At 40.4% G+C, this 21510-nt stretch overlaps 1 protein-coding gene across 1 annotated transcript in view; it reads right to left on the bottom strand.

Moving 5' to 3' along the window:
* The window catches only part of LOC126412661 (putative helicase MOV-10), a 305211-nt gene that overhangs the window by 125190 nt on the left and 158511 nt on the right, over positions 1-21510 (bottom strand). Inside the window, exons 9-10 of the mRNA XM_050082363.1 lie at positions 14296-14441; positions 9767-9931 (exon numbers count right to left, since the gene is read on the bottom strand). Coding sequence (XP_049938320.1) covers positions 9767-9931; positions 14296-14441 — 311 coding nt within the window. The remainder of the gene's footprint in view (positions 1-9766; positions 9932-14295; positions 14442-21510) is intronic.

Below are 21510 nucleotides of genomic sequence, written 5' to 3'. Positions count from 1 at the left end.
CAAGAAGGATAGGTTGGGGATGGTTAAGACATCCCCACAACAGTTGAGTCTTTTTCATCCTCACGTCTGAGTGACAGACCCCCCCCCCCCCAACCCCCCCCCCTCCCCCCTTTTCAACCATTCCCAAATTTATTGCTATTTTCTGCCTGAGTATGAGACTAAAGTTTCAAAAGCTCAGATAATTTACCCTACTTTTATATGTTTCTATTGGCAGTATTTAGAATATCCCTCCTGAAGATAATAAGTGGCCAGCAATTATGTCTCTTTGTAATTTAATGATTTTCTCAGGCAGATTTTGCTTTAGAAATAATACAAGTCTTCTCCGTAGGTACACGAACACAAAAATGATTAACAATGACAACATACTACATTTTAAAAAGATAAAAAAATAATAAAGAACGAAACACACACATACCAAAGAAAAACTGTGTTGTCATCATACATGCTTTTGTTCCGAAAGGTGCCCTCAAAAGTTCAACATTTATTATGTAACAATATTTTGTCAACATATTACGCAAAAGTGGCCTGGGACATGTCAGTTAGAACTCTGCCTTCATAGCGAACATGTCGGCGCTTGATGAAGTAACCCCACATGTAAAGCGGCTGCAGTCACTACATGTTGCAAAAAGAAAAGCAAGAGGAAACAGTACTGGGTGAAAAAGTGGCTTGGAAGGTATTCTACACACAGCCATACTAACTGGTTAAGAGAAGTTGCACCAGAACAAGCTGACTGTCGGAACTTTTAATGGCTGAATGCTGGATCGTTCAATGACTTGGTGCACTTTGTTACACCTTATATACACAGAAAAGATACTGTCCCATATCCTGACTGGATTTCACTTTCCACAGTTCTGGTCTCTCTCTCTCTCTCTCTCTCTCTCTCTCTCTCTCTCTCCCCCTTTTTTAGAAATTTTTCTATGGAATAGAAAGAGTTGCCAAGCTGAAACTTTTTCAGTTGGTTTTCAAGTTTTACTTTGGTATCTGGCAGACATTTTATATGACTGCATAAGTGACCCAAAATTTTTGTTGAAGCATTGTGTACTATATTTTTTGTTAAAAACAACTTTTAATGTGGAATTGTAAGGTGGCAACATCTTGCCCCATACATGAGTCCATTTTACGTAACTATAATCACTTTGTGAGCACTTTAAGTCAATAAAAAACGACTGACAGCGGCACAATCAATTTGTAGATAATTAGTTACTGCCTGTTGGAGTAACACTCTAGATTACAGTGTTTGAAATGCCCATGGAAAGTTTCTGCACAATGGCTAAGGGGGTGGGCAGCTCGGCCAGCAGCCAAAGATGGGGGCTCTGACGTTATGAATGGACCAGGGCCGGGAAGACCCTGTAATCCATTTAGCAACCAGACAACGGCGGCCGTCAGCCCTTCAGGCAGGTGTGTCTCCAGGTGCAAGAACTCAAGTGTTTACTAAACAGAGCAGTAACTTGCAAGACATGCGGGTGCCTAAGTTCCATTAATTTTACACATCCGAGTAATTCAAGGGGAACAGTTTAGGAGTCCCGAATATCAAAATTTCCATAGCTGGAGTCTATGTTCGCTCCGACAGTGAATTTTGCAGGGGGGGGGGGGGGGGGGGGGGGGGGGGGGGAACTATCAAGTGGTCTCTTAAGAGGTAAATTCTGGAACAATTGTTGTTGCCTGCAGCTGTGGATCTTCCCAGATGGCTTGGGTGGAGTTTACTCATGAAATTTTGTGGAAAGGGAAGAATTGTGGAAAAGAGTTCAATTCCCAGGCCATACATTGGTTTCCATGGCAAGCTGGGTATTTTGAGAGCTTCTAGCAATGTTATTGGCTCGGTAAAGTCTTGGTAGGAGAAACAGAGGTGAAGAGCGAATCTGCTCAACACTCTGTCGTGGTCTTCTGTCTTAGGCTTTAATTCTGAGAAAATGTTAGCCATGCCAGCTCTTTGTTGATGGGAAGATTGTCAAAATTTGCTAAGTTTACAGACAGCAGTCTGTTGTCCAAGTATTGTAGGAGTGCAATTTCCGAGCCACCGCACCCGTACTCTATGGCCACGCCTTCGCCCGCCTCGCACCCGTACTCTATGGCCGTGCCTTCGCCCGCCTGAGATCGCAGCCACCTCAGCAGTATTACGGTGAGATCGTTTCCGCTTCAGCCAGTTAGGAGTAACATTAAACAGTTGGGTCTTGTGCAATTGCTGTTTCCATGGAGGTTTCATGACACTTTGGGGTGTAGTGATTCTTTGTATTTCACGTTTGTGTCGATGTCAGTTGGTCAGCCAATTTGTAAGAGATCACGTCTTATATCGATTTTGTCACAGTTCACTGCCAATGCCAGTTAAGAGGGTAATTTGTAAATTGTTCATTGTGTTTTATTCAGCGTTGATCTGAAGGTTATAATAAAATTTATTGTGGTTCAGCAGAGCTTTTACTTTCAGTAATTGATCCTGAATTCAACCTTTTGTTTCATTTTCATTTCTGTGTAATTGTCTCATGTCATTGAACACCCTAAGTGTTCGTTATGGTTCATGTTTAGAGTTCAAATAGGTGTGAGCACTACCACCACAGATTAATTAGGGGTGACAGGGGGACATTTTAATCTAGCGTTATCCATTATTGCGAACATGTCCACTCCCAATTTCTCTGTAAGTTGTTTGTTAGGGGCGAACACACGCAAAATCCAGACAAGCAATTGGTGGGGTGTTACAGAGTAATGAATGTCATTATGTACATCATTGTTCCTTTTCAACTGTAATGGATTATTTACAATAAACTTCACAAGGAAATGAACATACTGTGAAGCAGAATGACCAACTCCTTAAACAGATATCTACAAGAAGGTATAAAAATAACGAAAGAGAAAGATAACAGTGTAGAGGATCAGTAGGTATTGCTGTTACATATTTCTGAAAAAATAATTCAAGTTTCTGAAAAAACTAATACACAGTTGCAGTGTTATTTCCCTGCAATTAAGCACTTTTGTTAAATGTTTCTACAGATAATTACTGAATATGTATTAAATATATACTCAAACTACTCTGCTGAAAGCAATTCACCAAATGATTCCTTTCATTTGCCTTTCCTGATGAATCCATATTCATATGGTGTCACAATATCATTTGTTCAAATATGCCCAAATCATGAAGTCTCAGCAGGAACTGCTGTGAATTGCACATTATCACCCTTACATGCTACCATATATGGCACATTATATTGAGTGAGTATCATTATTTTATAACTCTGTAGTTTCCTTTAATATATTACACAAACGGTCAATAGCCCTCTCAGCTGGTCAATATTATTGTGCAAAACTCGGTACTGAGTGTCTGCCTCAGTAGCTGAGTGTTCAACATGGCTAACTGCCACGCAGAGGACCTGGGCTCAATTCCTGATACTGCCAGGCATTTTTCTTTGGTGGGTGGATTGGTGTGGTATTCACTCAGCCTTGCAAGGTCAACTGAGGAGCTACTAGACAGATTAGTAGCAGTTCCGAGATGAATAAACCTGATGATGACTGGAAGAGAAGGTTGCTGAGCAATGACACTCCATATGACATCTGATGATGCTATTGGCAGAGGATGACATGGTGGTCAGTTCGGCCCAATTGGCCTGTCTAGGACCAGAATGCAGAGCTCTACTTTTTTGCACTAAGTATTCTGCAATAAATATTGAACAAGTGAGGCTCCTTAACGAAACATACATCCTGTAACAATGTGTCTGAGCTCAGGTAATTTTATGGATTCAAAATTCGGCTATCCATTGAAGTTTTTCTTCTCCAATACTCACTGACTTTACAGATCGCTACTGTATACCATACTAAGAACCTAAGACTGCTCTTTTGGTAGAATACTGCTCAATAACGCATGAAGGTCCAGATTCGTGTCCTAATCACATCACATCACAAGTACAGTAGTAATTAATTCACAATGATTAACCAAACTGTAGGTGTTTGCTGGACAAAAACATATTGCTGGATGTCTGTCTTTTCCAAATGCAATTATTTATACTGTGCATTATTCCAAAACAAATTAGAGAACATGATGCATCATCTTTCCTGCACTACAGCAAAGACTCAAAACATGATGAATATTTTTCGACGTGTTCTCTTGTGTCCGAAAACACACTAAGTAGGAAACTACATTAAGTATGTGCTAAAAAATGTCAAAGCTCATTGACTTTATAAAATTATATGAAAATAACTGTTTAGAAGTATTTATAGTTTTCCATCTTCATGGTCAGTAAAAATTGAAAGAACTGTCTCACTATGCAAGTGTATATGTCTATGTCTACATATTCACTTGATATATGTTTTACTTTATCTTTGAAAAAAAAAAAAAAAATGCTATGGAAATCCAAGCAATTTAAAAAAAAAAAAACCAGAACAGTCTAAAAATGTTGCATGTAGTTGCAATACCATAAAAAACTGTGGAGTCCCTCATAAATAAAGTACATCTTGATGAAAAAAAAGTAAAATTTTTTATACACAAAAAATTTATGAAAAGTGCAGTATTCTTTTACACAGACCAATTAAAAAACAACCACTGTGGTGGCTTGTGTTTTGAAGGTCTTGAAGGTCGAAGAAGATAAGATAAAATGATTATAACAACACTAACACGCAGTCCCCGAACAAAGAAAATTTTCAACCCGACCAGTCTGCAGACATGTGCTCTACAAATAATGGACCATTTTTTATATTTAACATATCATATTAATCCATTTTATCATGTAATAAATACAGCCAACTGTTGTAGAACCACCCAACATTGCCATGGAGACCGAGTAGGTGGGTCAACATTACTGTCAACGATTGTGGCACTATTACTCAGATGGCACTGATCCTCGGGCACAACCTCTGATGGTATCATGGCAGACTCCAACATACTAGCTGTCACAGTGTCGGTCTGTCTCTCCTCTTTGTGTGTCACAAGCGGGCAGTAGTGTGTGGCCCCTGAATGTCATTATAATGGTTACAGTATTCCATGGCAGCACACACAGATCACTAATAATTGTGGATTTTTGTATCATACAGTATGAGAGTTACAAGCTACAGACTGAAACATGTGAACTGAACAAAATGTAAACACAGCTATGAAAAGAAAATTCTGAGCCTCTGCTTGGTGGACAGTTTAGGATGACTAATTATGCAATTTGATTGAAAATTAACAGGAGATAAAAAATATACTTACAGCAGTCAATTACGTAACAACAGACTATACTCCTCAAGTGCCATACATGGATAGTTATGAAGCCACACTCCATTTTATCCTGTGGTGCACATGTGCACTCCAGTGGACAGCTGGTAATGGTCCCTTCATTGGCATTTTCAATCAGTCCTGAGGCTGCATATGCACAGAGGCTATAGCACCAGTAGGGAGTGTCCCCTGAAGTGGACTGCATGCTTTTGCAGTCTCAGGACTGATTGAAAATGCCACTGTGGTCCACATGTGCACCAAGGGCTACTTATCTATCATGTCTATTATTCAATTCATGGACATTATTATTAATTTGCAGCCAGTACACTACTGACATGCTTAAAAACTCATCAGCATACGATAGTTCTAGTATTTATCTACAAGGAAATAACTTTGCTTTTATAAATACATATGTTTCAATAGTAATTAATCATGGTGGAAATTTTATGGCATTAATCAGTGTAATTACATACAAAAAGTGCAAGTTACCACCTTTATGAGTGCACAAAATGAAAGAGAAGCAAAAGACTCATAAGAATGACATATACAAATTTATGTGTCAAAAAGAGTGTTCACTTGTAGAATTGTAAAACTACAGGTAGACCAAGTGGCTTACCAGTCATTATCTTCAAGAGGCAAAATTCCAGTACTACTGATCAACACATTCAAAAGGCCAAAACTATTCCTAAACTCCATTCACCGAAACAAGAGACATACTGTAAGCACGGCAAGGCGCGTGACCACAGCGCTGCCGTCGAGGGGTGTACAAGGAAGGGGCGACAGACATTAAAAAAAATGAAAGTCGTGTTTTTTATAATTTGGCACCTGAGCATGATAAAGTGATCCGAGAACTACCTTCTGACACCTTTTTTTACATTACATTAAAATTTATTGTCACTGAAAAAGAGAAATATTTAAGCTTTCAGGAAAACTTGTTTTTTCGCGTTACTCTATATTTATCACGCCATATCTCCTAAACTGTGTGTCGCACAGCAAAATAATTTTATAATTGCCCAAGAGTCAGTAATAGTGAAGTAATAAATTAAAATCTCACGTCTGATGCAGAACTTTTACCAAATCACCATCCGAAATATAGTAAATGACAAACTTTTACCCTTTGATTTTTTTTGTGGGGGTGTAAGCGAGAAAAGTTTCATAAAGGTTTGAATTTAATTTTGTAGTTTGTTCGAATGCAATGGGTGGAACCGTTTGTCCTTTATGAGCGATGCATTGTGCGGTTCGCAGGCGCGGCGCTCAGTCAGTGTGGCCGTCTCAGTTGCAGGTGTGAGCTCGTTAGTGGATGTTGTACAGCGGCGATTTCAGGACATCTTAAGTTCATCTGTAAAGACGCTTGAAAGACTAGTTGTTGATTATTAGAGTACGTATATGTGTTTTTAGCCACGCTGAGCATTCACTGTTTATGTGCATATCCAGTAGCATCGCATGGTTTCTTATTTTATATATTCACTTATTTCATTAGCATCACATATGGCTGTTCTCATTACGTCATCCACGGATTCAGCGAGCGAGGTCGACGTGTCAGTTCTGAGTCCACCAAAGAAGCGAGCAAAGAAGAAATCATTAAGTTCTTCTGAGAAGCACATGGTGCTTAATGTGTGTAAAACGGAACTGTTACATCCAGAGCAGTCGATGAGTTACATTGTTTTGAAAACAGCTGCAGCTACAGGTGTTGGACATTCTTCAATGTATCGTGTGATGAGTGAGTACAAGGCCACACACTCTTTGAAGTCTCACAAGAAAGGAAAATTACGACAGAAACTTTCTGAAAATATTGATGACTTCGATAGAAATGCGATACGAAGGAAAGTACACTATTTTTTTTTTTTCGTAAGGAATTGCCAACAATTGACAAAGTGCTTACAGTTGTGAACGTAGATGCAGATCTGGGCAATTTTCGGAGAACTACATTTTATAAGTTATTGAGAGAAATGAATTTCAAATATGTCCGGCGTGGGCGCGATAGCATGCTTATAGACAGGGATGACATGATTTTATGGAGGCGATTTATCTTTGAACCATTAAACGGTTGAGAGATGAAGGCAGACCCATTTACTATTTGGACGAGACGTGGGTGAACACAGGACATACCCGAAGTTACATCTGGGTAGATGACACTATAAATTCCTCAAAACAAGCGTTTCTGTCTGGATTATCCACCGGAAGCAAGGGCCCATTAGGTAAAGGGAAACATCTAATTATCGCACACATTGGCAGCAAAGCAGGGTTCGTTGAAGGATGTGTGTGGACTTTCGAATCCAAGAAAAGTGGTGATTATCATGAGGAGATGTGCTGAGGAGATGTGCGCCGAAACCTTCGAGAAGTGGTTTTAAGGTGTTCTTCCTCGGCTTCAGGAAAATGTGGTTATTGTTCTTGATAACGCGCCGTACCATTCCCGGAGAAAAGAAAAAGTTCCCAATGCGAATTCCAATAACTACGAAATATCAGAGTGGCTAAAATCTAAAAACATCGATTTCGAAGACGGTATGTTGAAGAAAGAACTTTTAGATATAGTTAAAAATCACAGAACAGCGCACAACGAATACGCAATAGATGAAATGGCGAAGAATGCAGGGAAAACTGTTCTCAGAATTCCTCCGTACCACTGTGAATTAAACGCCATCGAGTTAGTGTGGACAGAATCAAAGGCTATGTTGCAGCGAAAAACAAAACATGCAAAATGCTGGAAGTTAAAGTACTGCTAGAAGAAGCAGTAAGAACAGTGACTGCACAGGATTGGAGCAAGTGCGTCCTCCATGTCGTAGAAAAAGTGGAAACTCAAATGTGGAAATTAGACTGCATTATAGAGGAGAGAGAGGAGCGGTTTGTTATAAACCTCAATGAAAACAGTTCAAGTTCGACAGAGTGAAACTTGTTTCGTCCTTTATCATTATTATTACTGGTATTGTTATTAAAATTAACAATTAATTGTTTTTGAATGGAGCGTTTTGTTAGCAACATGAATGAAAATAAATCTGCTTCGACAGAATGAACTCAGTTTAATATTATTTTACCGTTATTGTTAAATTTATTTCGTACATTGTTGCCCAGGTTTCTCACGGGCCACTGTGACAGCTCGGCAGCCAGCCGAACACCGCCAGCTGCAAAGGGTGCGCCAAGGATTTTCCACACCCCTACGTATCACATGAACACCGAATGCTTTCTCTGGAAACGAGCGTAGTCACTCACGTGACACTGTTTATGTTTCGTCCCAGCTCTCGGTGAATAGACTGTAGAGGGATATGTTTGGGAAGGTTGGAAAGGAGGAACAAGTCACTCATATCCCAGGTTGCAGGGTACACAACTGTTATGAAGGTTAGAAGGGACAAAGACAAGTGGTGAGATGTCAGAGAGAGAAGGAGGTCAAAATCATACCATACATCATATGTCTATCCACTACTAATTTTATATTTTTCTTTGTTATAACAACAAGGTGCAATTTATCCAAATTTTATCAATTAAATTCTTTATGACCAAACTTGATAGTTGTTAAGTATTTATTACTGTTGGAGTCAGCATTTCAACACGCACATTTTATGGTTTCAACTTTTCTGTAGGGCATAATATACAAATATTGTCATAAAAGTACTACCTAGCAGAATGGGATGGGTAGCACGATATGTGCTGTGGGAGGAATGGATGAAACTAGGTGGAGACTGAAAGCAAACAGGGGAAGTGAGTTTGGGCAGTAATCAGATGGGGAACAAACAACGATTTGGTTGGCAAGTCAATGGCAGGTGAGTACAACTTAGAACATTTTTCTATCAGTACCCTTGTGTATTTAGAAATTTAAGTGTGTTGGATACCTAGAAAAGTTTCATATACAATTTGTGCACGAAATTAAGTAATGTGCTTTCATGCCACTGAGTTCCGAAGTTTATGTCAGTTCACTCTACAAATGAACACTCACCGATAGCAGACTATAGATTTTTGTATTGCTAAGTAAATTGTGGTTTTAAAAAACTTTAATATGCTGAAAGTTGCCTCTCATTATTTCATAAATGAGCTGTAGTATCCTACCAACTATTACTCCGGGCACATATGCTGCTGATTTCGATAAAGGCAATTATTGTGGTATGTGGTCATCTCCTAGACTAAAAACACAGTAATGCTGATTACCATACTTTTTTTCAGCAATTAGTGGGGTACTCATAACTAACTTGGGAGTGACATACCATAACTGAGTGCTTGTACTCTGACTTTCACTGACTGTCATGAAGTTGTCACTATGCCAGTCACATGTTTCCTATCAACAGCAAATATATTTTCTGCTGTCATGTTACATGAACTATTTTACAAAACATCAAATAATTAGCAGGACAACAAAAAGAATTTACTATCATTATTCACATACTCCACATACAATGCACCTTATTTCTTTCTTCAGCCACTATGTTATCCATCCCATGATGCTTACAAATAATACCTCCTGACATTCTAGTGAATTAATGAAACATGCAGTAAGGATGCATTGAAATTTGTTATACCTTAATGATATCATGGGCTGTAGATAATGCTGTCTCACTTAACAGTGACTATTGATTATTAACAAAAGATTCAGCAGAGACTTACTGAATGTTTGCAGATGATGAATGACTGTATTTATTTGGAAACATTAATGAACTCATATTACTGCTTTCTAACAGTGTCAAAGCACGGTGCTGTAATTGCAGAGGGTACCTATTGACGGTAAATGAGATGCTAAACTTCATATTTGGCATAAATTTCTTCAGAAACCTGAAAATAAAAAACAAAATTCTGTGTAGAGATAGGAGGCAATGGAAAATGTGAGAGCTACATAATGTTCAAGAACTGTATAATTTATGAATACAAAAAGTAAATACTGTAAGACTTCATGAAAGTGGAACATATATAATTGGAAAATCTGGCCAAACCAGTCATGACAGATTCAATATACTTTTATACACTAATTTTTTTGTACATAGTGGAACATGCCTAATGTGAAAATCGAAATCAAATTTTAAGGCTTAATTAATAATTCACTATATAACGTGGAACAAAGCTTTAGACCACTGTATTACAGTATACTTCAATTATTGATGTCTAAACAAAATACTACTTTTAACATGAAGACTGTACATCCCTGACAATGGTGTTGTATGAAAAAGGTGAGTATTGTTCTGTTAAACAGTGGTTTTAGCCTACAAGGTCAAGCATTCCAAAGAAATACACTACCTGCATTGTTTTCTGCTAGTTTCAATTGTCTTGTGGCACCTTAAGTGAGAACATGGTGTTGAACAGAAAGTACGTGTCGCTAACACTTAATGAAAAGGTTAAAGAAATTGAGGCAAGTAGGAAAGACAAACTCTCCATGTGTGAAATGATGTAGAATTTCAAATGTTGTAAAACACAAACTTATGATGCTTGGAGAAACAAGGATAAGATATGGAATGAATGTATGAGAGGGAATGGGCAACTGGAAAGGAAAGTGAAGAAGACGGAGACTGAAATGAAGAAATTAATGAGATATTGTGTAAATGGTTCATAAGTGAGTGGGCAACAAATTTAACTTTGTCTTGACCCTTGTTGCAGAGCAAGTCTCTCAAAGTTCCTAAAGAGCTTGGGATATGGAATTTAAGAGATCTACAAGATAACTGAACAGATTTAAAGTTAGACAAAACATCATGTAGAAGAAATATGTGTGGGAAGAGAAGTGTGTGCAGCAATAGAATCGAAGACATTACTGTACAATTGAATTACAAATTATGACCCTATAGGCATGTTCACTGCCAATAACATTGCATTGTTTTATCACGCACTGCCTTCAAAACCTGTGCTAGCAATTTGAGGTGAAAAGTGCATTGACAGAAAATGACCGGGGAAAGATTTCCTATAATGCTGTGTGGAAAAACGTTAGTTGAAGTCGAGAAGCCACTGGTGATTGGAAAGGTGGCAATACCCCCTTGTTTCAAAAACAAAGCTGTGAGTAAGCTTCCAGTCATGTGGTGTAGATATAAAAAGACGTGTATTGTGAGTGGTCTTATGGATGAGTGGGTGGATTCTCTCAATTCTGCAATGAAAAAAGGAAATTGTCAAGATCTCCTTTTCTTTCAGTTTTAATCTGTTAGGAAGTTTCATATCAGCGCACACTCCACTGCAGAGTGAAAATCTCATTCTGGATTACCCTACCTGTTTAATAAGTCATTGTTGCAAACTATCTTTTTCTTCACAGAAGAATGGGAAACTGGTAGATTCAAACCTCAGGGAAGATCAGTTTGGATTCCAGGCAAATGCAGGAACACGCGGTGCAATAATGACCGTACTACTTCTCTAAGAAGATAGGTTAAGGAAAGGCAAACCTGTGTTTATGGCTTTTTGTAAACTTGGTGAATGCTTTTGACAGTGCTGGCCAAAATACCGTATTTGAAATTCAGAAAGTAGCAGGGAGAACACAGGGAGTGAAAGGCTATTTAAAACTTGTAGAGAAACCAGATGGCATTTATCAGAGTTGAGGAGAATGAAAGGGAAGCAGTGGTTGAGAAGGGAGTGAGACAGGATGTAGCCTATCCATAATGTTACTCAACCTGTATGTGGAGCACACAGCAACAAATACCAATGAAAAATATGGAGTACGAATTAAAGTCCAGAGACAAGAAACAAAATCTTTGTGATTTGCTAATGACATTGTAATTCTGTGAGAGACAGCAAAGGACTTGGAAGAGATGTTCACCTTATATCCTTCTCTAACAAAAGCAAACATTAACAAAAGCAAAAAAGAGGATAATGGAATGTAGTCAAATTAAATCAGGTGAAGCTGAGTGAATTAGATTAGGAAATGAAAACTTAAAGTAGTAGATGAGTTTTGTTATTTGAGCAGTAAAATAACTGATGACAGATGAAGAAGTGGAAATAAAAAAGGTAGACTGGCAATGGCAAGAAAAGCATTTCTGAAGAAGAAAAATTTGTTAACATCACATTTAGATTTATACGTCAGGAAGTCTTTTGCAAGTATTTGTATGGAAGTGAGACATATGTGATAAACAGTTTGTACAAGAAGAGAATAGAAGCTTTTAAAATGTGGTTCTGTGGAGGTACTGAACAGTATTAGGGAGGAAAGAATTTTGTGGCACAGCTTGACCAGAGGATGGGACAGGTTGATAGGACACACTCTGAGACACCAAGGGATCACCAACTTAGTGCTGGAGGGAAATGTGGGGGGTAAAAAACATAGAGGGAGACCAAGAGATGAACACAGTACACAGATTCAAAGGGATGTAAGTTGCAGTAGTTATTCAGAGATGAAGAGACTTACACAGGATAGAGTCACATGGATAGCTGCATCACACCAGTCTTTGGAGAGAAGACCACGACAGCAACAACAACAACAGCATGAACAGGTGGTTCAGGGTATTTCCGCTGCATGATTTGATACTTGAACTCTGGTTCAAAATGATGTACTCCAGTTCAAAATGATCAAACTAAGTTTCATCACAGGTTTTATAATTGTTATCAGCAAACATTCCAGTTTTTGAAGTGTGTCCCACAAATATAATTTATGTAGACCATGATAGACCATGAACAGGAGACATCTGTGAACCAAACCTTGTGGGACAGCATACTTATTGTTTTCCCACTCTGAACTGAATCTTACTTTTATTGCATCATTTGCGAACATGATCCTCTGTTATCTGATGTAAACCCGAGACTCCATCCACGCAAGAGGAGAGCCTAAATGATGTACGATGTTAGTTTCCGTAACAGAATTTTATGATTTGCACAATGAGAGATCCTGGGAATCTCACAGATAATGTCAACTGGGTGACTTCTCTTGTTTATTTCTACCAGCACTGAGTTTGTGAGGTCACATAATGGTTTCTCAGTCAAAAAAGCTTTAGGGAAGCCAAACCTGAGATGCTGTTCAAAGGTTGTCCTCAGAAAGATGGTTCAAGATTCTGCTGCAACTAAAGGTCTCTTACTTACTTCCACTTTTATAAATGGCTTTTACTATAGCAAGAAATACTTCACAAATGTCCCTCTCACCCATTGGCCTGGATGACCTGCCTCTCATTTCTAATCACCCTAACCTATCCCCTTTTTCTCCATTCGAAGGGAACTATTTTTCTTGGCTGAGTGTTGCTGCCACCAGACCACGTGTTCTCCTGGGAGTGTACGAGATTATGAGGAGACAGCCATTTTTGTTCCATAACAAGCTATGAATGAAATGGACATCTTAGGTCCCGTGATGCACACCTGAGGAAGCTTATTACGTCTAGAGGGCAGGTTCCTTACTAAAAACTGTTTCAGTTCAACTGTCATACAATCCTTCCCTCCACCTCTGAGACAAAATGTCACTGTTAAGTCCAACTGTGCTGGAGGATGCCCAATGTCTATGATATTAGAAGAAGCCTCCTAGTGTAGACCAGTTCTGATAACCCAGATTCATCAAATGGGCACACAGCGACAACTGGCTGTAAACACTGAGGCACTCACCACTAACCATTTAAACTGATGAAGGCATTCAGGTGTCACTCTGATAAATGCTATGGACAAGAGGCACATTACCATGTTGCCAAGGGATGTTAATGCAGTCAATATTACAAACCATCTGTAGTAGCGAGACATTCTGCCTGTGAGAGTCTAAATGATGTGCACTGAGGAAATATAAGCAATTATTACCGCTTATCCTGCAAACAGAGAAGTGGCACAGAAAGGGAAGGATGCTCCACCCAGAGGAACTTTTGGTGTCAGAATCTCATATACAACAATCACTTTGTTCTTGCCCTGCTCATTCTGAAATTTTCTTTCTTCTAATAACTGAAATATGGTCCTCCAATTCTAAAACCTAAGCCATTTAAACCATCCAAACACTAATTTGATCAAATTCCATAAATTATTTCATTTTGGATATTTCCTCCTGTTTTTAACTCTGTTACAACTGTCTCTTATGTGGAGAATAATTCTGACTTATGGGTTCAATGTAACATCTTCATGTATTAACCTCACAAACTCTGAATCATTCTGAGCAACTCCAGATAATTCTGAGCAAATACTAACATCTTATTTTTGTTGAAAATATCTGTCATTCCACAATAAATTAACTGAATTAAAAAAGTTAATTCTACAAAGAAGGAGATACTTACTGTTCTCTGAATCCTAAGTACACATCCAGTTCTCTGACTGCATGTACTATTCCCTCGTATTGTATACACTCTTTGTCCCCCTTTATCTTCACTATTATCCTGTCATTTTTCATTACTGATGGACGTTTTTCAGCTAATCCAGGAACCTGCAGATACAAAAAGAAAGATTCCCAGAATGAGCAACTTTCAACTGATGCAGTGACCAAATATTGGTGGAAATTTCAGTTTATTTACAACTTTTCAAAAATGTTATTAACATTTAGTAATAATACTGGACCCATATAATCAAATCAATCAGTAAAAGGGAGCAAGACATACGCAAGAGTATATGTTGTTATCAGTACCATTATCAGTAGCTTCGCATTCCTGGGTCGCAGCAAATTTTATTCTCTCAATTACCAATTCCAAACAATCAAAATCCACAATGGAATAACAACAATACACAAAGGATAGAGTGCTACTCACCACAGAGAAGAGGCCTTACCTTGCAGACAGACATGATGAAAGAATGCTAGAAGACTAATCCTTCATCTGAAGCACACATCTGAAGAACACATAGTCCCACAAGCACAACTTACACACACATGACCATAATTCCATGTGAGGTGAATAGCAGTCTAGCTTGGCTGGGTAGGACAATATAGAAGAGGTATAGGGTAGAGAGGGATAGGGATATCAAGTAGGAGTGGGGAATCACACTAGTGCTGACTGTGGGAGTGAGCAGGACAGAGGGAAACAGGAAACAGCTACTAAGTGCAGCATTGAGAGGATGTGATGGGTTGGAGAAGGGAGAACGAGGGGGGGGGGGTGATGAGTGCGGGGGGGGGATAGAGTAGAGAATTAGACAGGGAAAGGGCTTTGTAGGGGCTTTGGCAAGACAGAATGTGCATGACGTAGCACTGAAGTGGGATTATGGAAGGGGATAGGCAGGTAAAGGACAGAGACTAGTGAAGATTAAGGTCAGGGCAGTGATGGAAACAAAGGATATGTTGCAGGGAGAGTTCCTACCTGTGTACTTCAGACAAGCTAGGATGGGTGGAAAGGAATTAGATGACACAGGCTGTGAAGCAGACAAGGTGAAACACAATGTACTGGGCAGCATGTCCAGCACCTGGGTGGTCCAGCTGTCTCTTTGCCTCAGTTTGGGGGTGGCCTTTCATGCAGACAAACAGCTTGGTAGTTGCCGTGATCAGATAGGAAGTGGCACTGTGCTGGCAGTATGAAGATCAATGACTGCTATAATATGTAGACCTGTCTTTGATGGGGTAAGAGATGGCGGTGACAGAACTGGAGTGATGGCAGCAGCTGGATTCTTCCAATCTGTTCCATTTTTCTGCTCCAACAAATAATAATATCTTATTTTCAATACATTCATCTGTTGGTATGTAACAACTACACAAAAATGTCAAGTTCTTGTTTGGACTAGATTTCACTAAATTTCATTATTCACTTTTGTGTTCTGAATCCACTGGAGTAATTACTTTTCATTAGGGCACTCATCATTAAAAGATATAACTAACTGACACCTGTAATATATGAGGGAAGATTGGAAAGTAATGCACAATAATTTTAATACCAAAAAGTTTAATAGGAAAAAACCTTACATCTTTTACCTACTTTTCTATGTAGTAACCAACTTTCTCAACACATTTCTCTAATTGTGGTACCAATTTCAATATGCCCTGTTCATAGAAGTCCATTTGGTTGGAGTATAGCCATCTGTGGACCGCTGATTCATTTCCACATCTGTCGCAAAGCTTTGGCCATCCTAGAATTCCTTCATGGGACCAAACAGGTTAAAGTCTGATATTGTAAGGTCCAGACAGTGTGGTGGATGCTGAAGCACTTCTCACTGAAATTTGCTGATTTTCTCACAAACAGGTGTGGCAAATGGGTGCGAGCATCTTGAAGAAGTTTTTGGCACCATCAGCATTAATGTCATGGTGTTTGTCATGAAGGGCACGATGCAACTTAACAAAAGTTTTAATGTAGGCTGCAGCATTCACAGAGGTCCCATGTTCAGCAATGTCCACCAATAACACACCATGCATATCCCAGAACACTGTCACAAGCACTTTCCTAGCAGACTGGGTCACTCTGAATAACCCCCCCCTCCCCCCCTGTACTGAGGAACCACAACAGTTCCACTTCACAGAGGGCTGCTTAGTTTCAGGACTCTAGTAGTACACCCACGACTCATCACCAGAGATGATTCCTTTCAGAGAGTCATGCCCTTCTGCGGAATAACGCAATAAGTGATTCCAGCTTGTCATCATTTGCTGGCCCTTGTCTTCCTCTGCCAGGTTTTTAGGCACCAACAGAACACTAACTTCATGAAATTTCAATGTGTCATGAGCAATATCATACACCGCACAATAGGAAATGTTAAACTGCTGCAAAAAGGATCATAGTTGCACATACCATTCATTCAAAATTGCTAACTCAATGGCTCTGACATTCTGCAGGATTGCAGCTGTTACTAGCTGCCCGAAGCATTGAAAATCACTAAGGTTCACACAGCATTCTTGGAAGTATGCACACCACCTGGAGACATTGCTACAGTCCACACAATCATCTCCATACATGCCACGCATGTTCCTGTGAATTTCACTCAGTTTATGCCCTTTTGCTCACAAATATTGAACTACACTTCACTGCTACTCACAAGCTGACAACAACAACATGCACACCATTTTTGTTTGTAGTTCAGGCTTCTTTTCCAAGGAGCTGCACATGAAAACAAAATACCTTCTTTAGCACAAAATTTCTACCTATATCATTGTGGAATTTTGACATTCCAGCTGCAGTATCAGGGGAGAAAAAAGTTATTGTGTGTTACTTTCCAATCCTCCCTCATACTTCACTATCTGCCTCCATAGTAGAGTGATCAGCGTAGATTGCTGCCATGTAGAGGAATTGGTTTTAGTTCCCTGTACTGCCAAGCATTTTGCCTTAGTGGAAGGACTGGCACAGGTACAGAGTGCACTCAGCCTAGCGATGCCAAATGAGGAGCTACTTGACTGAATAGGAGCATCTCCATGGTCTGGAAAGCCTGCAAAAACATCAAGAGAGCGGTCTGCTGACAGTATACACCTTTTGCATGATACCGCACAACATAGGATAACATGGCAGCCCGTGGACACCCATTTGGCCTTCACAGCCTGGTGAGGAGCTCATTTTAATACAGTTTGTTACACACAAATCTATATGGGCTAACCAAGATAGTTGGTAAAAACAACCTACACTACTCAAAAGTTAAGCATTCCCACTTTGCAGTAACATATTGTCAATTACCAAAAACTAATTATCTTCTGCAATAATTAAACTTCGGTTTTTATAAGCAGGCCCACTTTTAATTGTAGATTTCATCATTACCACTGTTAGATTCCAAACTTTGACTACATACTTTTGTTACCTTAATTTTTCTATACAAGATGACATACAGCACTGACTGATTACCTCATTATTTAATAATTTCATATAATTTCCCTAATTTGCAATTGGTGCTTACACATGTAAACTAGGGGACTCATACTGTGTAAAGTATAAAAGCAACAATGTATTTTTCCAAATTTCTAGCAAATAATAATTTCTATAAATTAATATCACAATAGTTCTTGCAATTCATCTAAAACAGTAAAATCCAACTGAGCAATTTTTTCAAAGCATAATGTATTTTTCAAAATAACAGTTTGTTATTGTACCTGTCTATAAGTAGTCGGACATCACTCAAAATTGCCAGTTCATGGTTTAAGTGGTGACAAGTAAGACCTATATAGGTGTGCACTCTTAGTCTTGACTAATGAAACAAATGGGAAGATTTGCACACCAGTCACTTTGTAAAACCAAGAGCTCTAATGTTTAATCTAATAACTTTTGCTTTATTTCCATTTCCGTTTTTCTCACATCACCGATCATTTTTAGCCGCTTCCCACAAGTTTTAACGTCATTATTTCTTCATCAGACAATTTTTAGCCTCATTTTCATAATCTGCCACCACAAAACCACTCCTTTTAATATATCTACATGTAGTTTTTTCGAAATTTTCCCGAATTTCTCCACCCTTTAACGTGTTTTGGCGGCAACACAACCACCTAACCTTTATGCACATCGTTGTCTACCTACACAAGTTCACCACAGGGTCAACATAACCCAGCTCTAACCAACACTTTTTCGCCTTTTTTCACACCAGATCTCCATTTGCTTTCTAGTTCACCCTTATCTCTCCCCATATATTTTTATATTTATTTTCATTTTCTTTTCAGCCTCATGTTACACTTTCCACCTTCTAATACCATGTCACCCTCACAACACCTCCACAATGACCCCATTAAGTTTTATTTACATTCCCTCCACTAACATGCCTTCGCCCTAGCCAGATTACACTCCCATATTTTATTTTCTCAGGCTTGTCTGACATTTGGCATTACCCCCAAAGGCCTCACACTTAAAGTTCCCATCTCTGGCTGCAACCCTTCTTTCCATCAGTCCCTATACCAGTTCCAAACTGAACAATCCATTGCCCTCACCCACCTAATCCTTCACCTACACATCAACTCAGCCAATCAACACACCCATCAACTCCTATCCTTAATAAAAGTCCTCAATCTTTCCTCTCCCACATCCACACCGGCTGTTCAGAGCATCCTCCTACAGGCCAACCGCAAATTAGAACAGCATGCCACCCTCCACCTTAAAAAACTATCCAATCTCCTGGTTTCCCACCTCCGGAAAGGCAACTCACTCACCCTTCACAACCTTTCCAGCAAACCTCAACCTCCTCTCATTGCACACAAACCCAGTCTCTCCCATCTACTCAATCTCCCACTTCCAACTCCACTCCCTCCAAAACCTCAAAATTCCAATCAACACAATCTGGAACCACAACACCCTAATTCAGTAGTTAACCTTTCCTCCAAACCTCTCTCCCAATCTGAAACCTCTGTCCTATCCAAAGGCCTCACCTTCAGCCCCACTCCCAGATTCAACCAAACAGCCCTCGTCAAAGATTTACTGTCCTACACCCGTACTCTCTGCTGGAAATATCACTTTGCCATGAAGAAAAATGATCCTAATCCTACTCCTAATGATCCAACTCCCCAAGACACTATCCAAATTGAACCCTGCCTGGAACAGTTCCGTCCTCCGTCACAGTGGGACCCACCTCCTCTTCCTCAAAATCACCCTCTCCAAACCTTCCAGGAATTTCTGACTTCCAGCCTTACCTCTCAATCCTTCTTAAAAAAACCTTAATCCTACTCCCAACATCACCACTGCTGAAGCCCAGGCTATCCGTGATCTGAAGGCTGACCGATCCATCGTCATTCTTCCGGCAGACAAGGGTTCCACGACCGTGGTACTTGATCGTCGGGAGTGTGTGGCTGAGGGACTGCGTCAGCTTTCAGACAACACCACATACAAAGTTTGCCAAGGTAATCCCATTCCTGATGTCCAGGCGGAGCTTCAAGGAATCCTCAGTACCTTAGGCCCCCTACAAAACCTTTCACCCGACTCCATCAACCTCCTGACCCCACCAACACCCCGCACCCCTACCTTCTACCTTCTTCCTAAAATGCACAAACCCAATCATCCCGGCCGTCCCACTGTAGCTGGTTACCAAGCCCCCACAGAACGCATCTCTGCCTACGTAGATCAACACCTTCAACCCATTACATGCAGTCTCCCATCCTTCATCAAAGACACCAACCAATTTCTCGAACACCTGGAATCCCTACCCAGTCTGTTACCCCCGGAAACCATCCTTGTAACCATTGATGCCACTTCCTTATACACAAATATTCCGCATGTCCAGGGCCTCGCTGCGATGGAGCACTTCCTTTCACGCCGATCACCTGCCACCCTACCTAAGACCTCTTTCCTCATTACCTTAGCCAGCTTCATCCTGACCCACAACTTCTTCACTTTCAAAGGCCAGACATACCAACAATTAAAGGGAACAGCCATGGGTACCAGGATGGCCCCCTCGTACGCCAACCTATTCATGGGTCACTTAGAGGAAGCCTTCTTGGTTACCCAGGCCTGCCAACCCAGAGTTTGGTACAGATTTATTGATGACATTTTCATGATCTGGACTCACAGTGAAGAAGAACTCCAGAATTTCCTCTCCAACCTCAACTCCTTTGGTTCCATCAGATTCACCTGGTCCTACTCCAAATCCCATGCCACTTTCCTTGACGTTGACTTCCACCTGTCCAATGGACAGCTTCACACGTCCGTCCACATCAAACCCACCAACAAGCAACAGTACCTCCATTATGACAGCTGCCACCCATTCCACATCAAACGGTCCCTTCCCTACAGCCTAGGTCTTCGTGGCAAACGAATCTGCTCCAGTCCGGAATCCTTGAACCATTACACCAACAACCTGAAAACAGCTTTCGCATCCCGGAACTACCCTCCCGACCTGGTACAGAAGCAAATAACCAGAGCCACTTCCTCATCTCCTCAAACCCGGAACCTCCCACAGAAGAACCCCAAAAGTGCCCCACTTGTGACAGGATACTTTCCGGGACTAGATCAGACTCTGAATGTGGCTCTCCAGCAGGGATACGACTTTCTCAAATCCTGCCCTGAAATGAGATCCATCCTTCATGAAATCCTCCCCACTCCACCAAGAGTGTCTTTCCACCGTCCACCTAACCTTCGTAACCTCTTAGTTCATCCCTATGAAATCCCCAAACCACCTTCCCTACCCTCTGGCTCCTACCCTTGTAACCGCCCTCGGTGTAAAACCTGACCCATGCACCCTCCCACCACCACCTACTCCAGTCCTGTAACCCGGAAGGTGTACACGATCAAAGGCAGAGCCACATGTGAAAGCACCCACGTGATTTACCAACTGACCTGCCTACACTGTGAAGCCTTCTATGTGGGAATGACCAGCAACAAACTGTTCATTCGCGTGAACGGACACAGGCAGACAGTGTTTGTTGGTAATGAGGATCACCCTGTGGCTAAACATGCCTTGGAGCACGGCCAGCACATCTTGGCACAGTGTTACACCGTCCGGGTTATCTGGATACTTCCCACTAACACCAACCTGTCACAACTCCGGAGATGGGAACTTGCCCTTCAGCATATCCTCTCTTCTCGCTATCCGCCAGGCCTCAATCTCCGCTAATTTCTAATTTCAATTTGCCGCCGCTCATACCTCACCTGTCTTTCAACAACATCTTTGCCTCAGCACTTCCGCCT

Source organism: Schistocerca serialis, chromosome 7, assembly GCF_023864345.2.
Source record: "Schistocerca serialis cubense isolate TAMUIC-IGC-003099 chromosome 7, iqSchSeri2.2, whole genome shotgun sequence".
In the NCBI taxonomy this organism is placed as follows: domain Eukaryota; kingdom Metazoa; phylum Arthropoda; class Insecta; order Orthoptera; family Acrididae; genus Schistocerca; species Schistocerca serialis.
This window is presented reverse-complemented; position numbering and strand designations above follow the sequence as displayed.